Source organism: Triticum dicoccoides, unplaced genomic scaffold (genome assembly GCF_002162155.2).
Source record: "Triticum dicoccoides isolate Atlit2015 ecotype Zavitan unplaced genomic scaffold, WEW_v2.0 scaffold79301, whole genome shotgun sequence".
Classification (NCBI taxonomy): Eukaryota; Viridiplantae; Streptophyta; class Magnoliopsida; order Poales; family Poaceae; genus Triticum; species Triticum dicoccoides.
The window spans coordinates 1-2,660 of record NW_021300373.1 but is presented as its reverse complement, the minus strand read 5'-3'; the positions used below and the strand labels follow the sequence as shown (position 1 = coordinate 2,660).

General features: G+C 36.1%; 1 protein-coding gene across 1 annotated transcript; it reads right to left on the bottom strand.

The window, feature by feature from the left end:
* Nucleotides 1-1,754: 1,754 nt before the first annotated feature.
* LOC119347900 (photosystem II D2 protein-like) lies at nt 1,755-2,654 on the bottom strand. The gene has a single exon (XM_037616395.1). It carries the CDS (start codon nt 2,562-2,564, stop codon nt 1,755-1,757), a length of 810 nt encoding a protein of 269 aa, XP_037472292.1. The 5' UTR covers nt 2,565-2,654.
* Nucleotides 2,655-2,660: the final 6 nt, after the last annotated feature.

The window sequence follows — 2,660 nt, the reverse complement described above, 5'->3', positions numbered from 1 at the left end:
ATGCTTATTACTAAACTTGTTGAAGAGATGAAATAGAACCAAGGTCTATCTTTTTGATCAGAGGTTGAATCGATCATCAGAAGAAGAATTAGGCCAAAAATTAGGATACATTCTGGGAAAATGAAACTTCCATTGAAGAGAAGCAAATGAAACGCTTTCATAAAAATTCTCGTAGAATCGAGAATGAAGTTTTCATTCTGTACATGCCAGATCATGAATTAGTAACTGCATCCAATCTCCGAAAAGTCCCGATTGTTTCGATTTTTGAAATGGGATATTTACGGAATCCCCATGAATAGGATCAAACCTTATTCCATGCTATTTCCATAAGATTCTTCTTTCTTATTCTTAAGCAAGCCCTCGAGAGGGCTTAGTTGATCATGATTTTTGTTTTCTCTTTCTTTTCCTTTTTGTTTGTTTCGAGAAAGATATCGTCCGATTCTCCTTCTATTGATTCTTTTCCGATCGAGATGTACGGATCCATGTGTCTACATACATAGATTCTGTTCATGGATTAACGAAAATGTGCAAGAGCTCTATTTGCCTCTGCCATTCTATGAGTCGCTTCCTTTTTGCGTATGGCACCCCCACTCCCTTTGGCATCATCTACTAATTCGGAACTTAATTTGAAAGCCATATTTCGACCCGGACGCTTTTGGGATGCTTCTAATAACCAACGAATGGCAAGTGCTCTTCCTTGTTTAGATCCTATTTCAATCGGAACTTTCCGCGTCGATCCTTTTTTATTACGTCTTGTTTTTATTACGCCCATAAAAGAAAAAAATAAGTTATGAAATGCAGTAATTCTTCTTTATTCTTCTAATTGATTGCAATTAAACTCGGCTCAATCTTTTTTTTCTAAAAAAGATTGAGCCGAATAAAAATAGATCATGATATGATCATGAGACTTGACAAATCGAGATTCGTCTATTCTATATATCTAGAATATATATATTAAGGTATAATACAATAAAGAAATACAAATAAAATAATAAAATATAGTATTATCATATGATAATGGAATCAAATACGCAGTATTTACAGAAAAAAGTCTTCGTTTATTGGGAAATAATCAATATACTTTTAATGTCGAATCGGGATTCACTAAGACAGAAATAAAGCATTGGGTCGAACTCTTCTTTGGTGTTAAGGTGGTAGCTGTGAATAGCCATCGACTACCTGGAAAAGGTAAAAGAATAGGACCTATTCTGGGCCATACAATGCATTACAGACGTATGATCATTACCCTTCAACCGGGTTATTCTATTCCACTTCTAGATAGAGAAAAAAACTAAAGGAGAATGAATGAAAAAAGACATAGTTTGGAAGTTAGACCTTTTTATAGGACTCTCTTTCAATTTCAAAAAAGAGGACGTTTGAAACTTTTAACAGGCGTAATCGTGAGTCAACAAGTGACTCGAACTGTGTGTAAAAACAGAAGCATTTTTTTTACAGAATATTTTTCAAACTAAAAATAAAAAATACAATACAATAGTCAATATTCCTTATAATAGATATACTTAATTATATCATAAGAATCTTAAGATATTTTTCGACTAGATAGAAATAGTAAATTTGAATTGAGACACCTATTCCATGACGGATTTAAACTTACCTTCTATTTTCGTGCCTTTAGTAGGCTTAGTATTTCCGGCAATTGCAATGACTTCTTTATTTCTTTATGTGCAAAAAAATAAGATTGTCTAGTACTTTTTAGTGTAAGTAATATAATATGGTAGGGTATGTGGCTTTTTCTACACACACTTTCTACACACAAATGAAAAACGGTTATGGATGCGGATATAGGCGCGGTTAGCAGTGACCATTGAATAAGTTTCTTCAGCTTGAGTTGGGTTAAAAGCACGGAAGGTATTTGCACCATCACCGTCCTCAAATAGAGTGTTTTCTACGGTCGCTCCATGAATAGCGCATAGCAGAGCCGCACCTAATACTCCGGCAACTCCCATCATATGAAATGGGTTCAACGTCCAATTATGAAATCCTTGAAAGAAAAGGATGAATCGAAATATCGCTGCTACGCCAAAACTCGGCGCAAAGAACCAACCAGATTGCCCCAGTGGATAAATAAGGAATACAGAAACAAAAACATCAATTGGACCAGAGAATGAGATTGCATTATAAGGCCGCAATTGAACAGACCGAGCAAGTTCAAATTGGCGTAACATGAAACCTATTAGTGCAAAAGCCCCGTGGAGAGCTACAAAAGTCCATAGACCGCCTAATTGACACCAATGAGTAAAATCTCCTTGTGCTTCGGGCCCCCATAGTAGCAACAAAGAGTGTGCTAAACTATTGGCAGGGGTAGAAACTGCTGCGGTTAAGAAATTACAACCTTCCAAATAGGAACTAGCCAATCCATGGGTATACCAAGAAGTTACAAAAGTTGTCCCTGTAAACCAACCCCCTAAAGCGAAATAAGCACAAGGAAAGAGCAATAGGCCAGACCATCCTACAAAAACGAAACGGTCCCTTCGTAACCAGTCATCCATAGTATCAAATAGATCATTTTCTTCTTTAGGAATTCTACCAAGGGCTATAGTCATAGTGATCCTCCTATTCAATTACTTCAACCATTTCCGAGCACCTCATATCACTTTCCAAGGCATATGATAGTTTTATCATCTGTGGACGATTTCTTT

Coding starts and splice junctions, on each gene's coding strand:
- LOC119347900 (XM_037616395.1), bottom strand. CDS start 2,564: ATGACTATAGCCCTTGGTAGAATTCCTAAAGAAGAAAATGATCTATTT.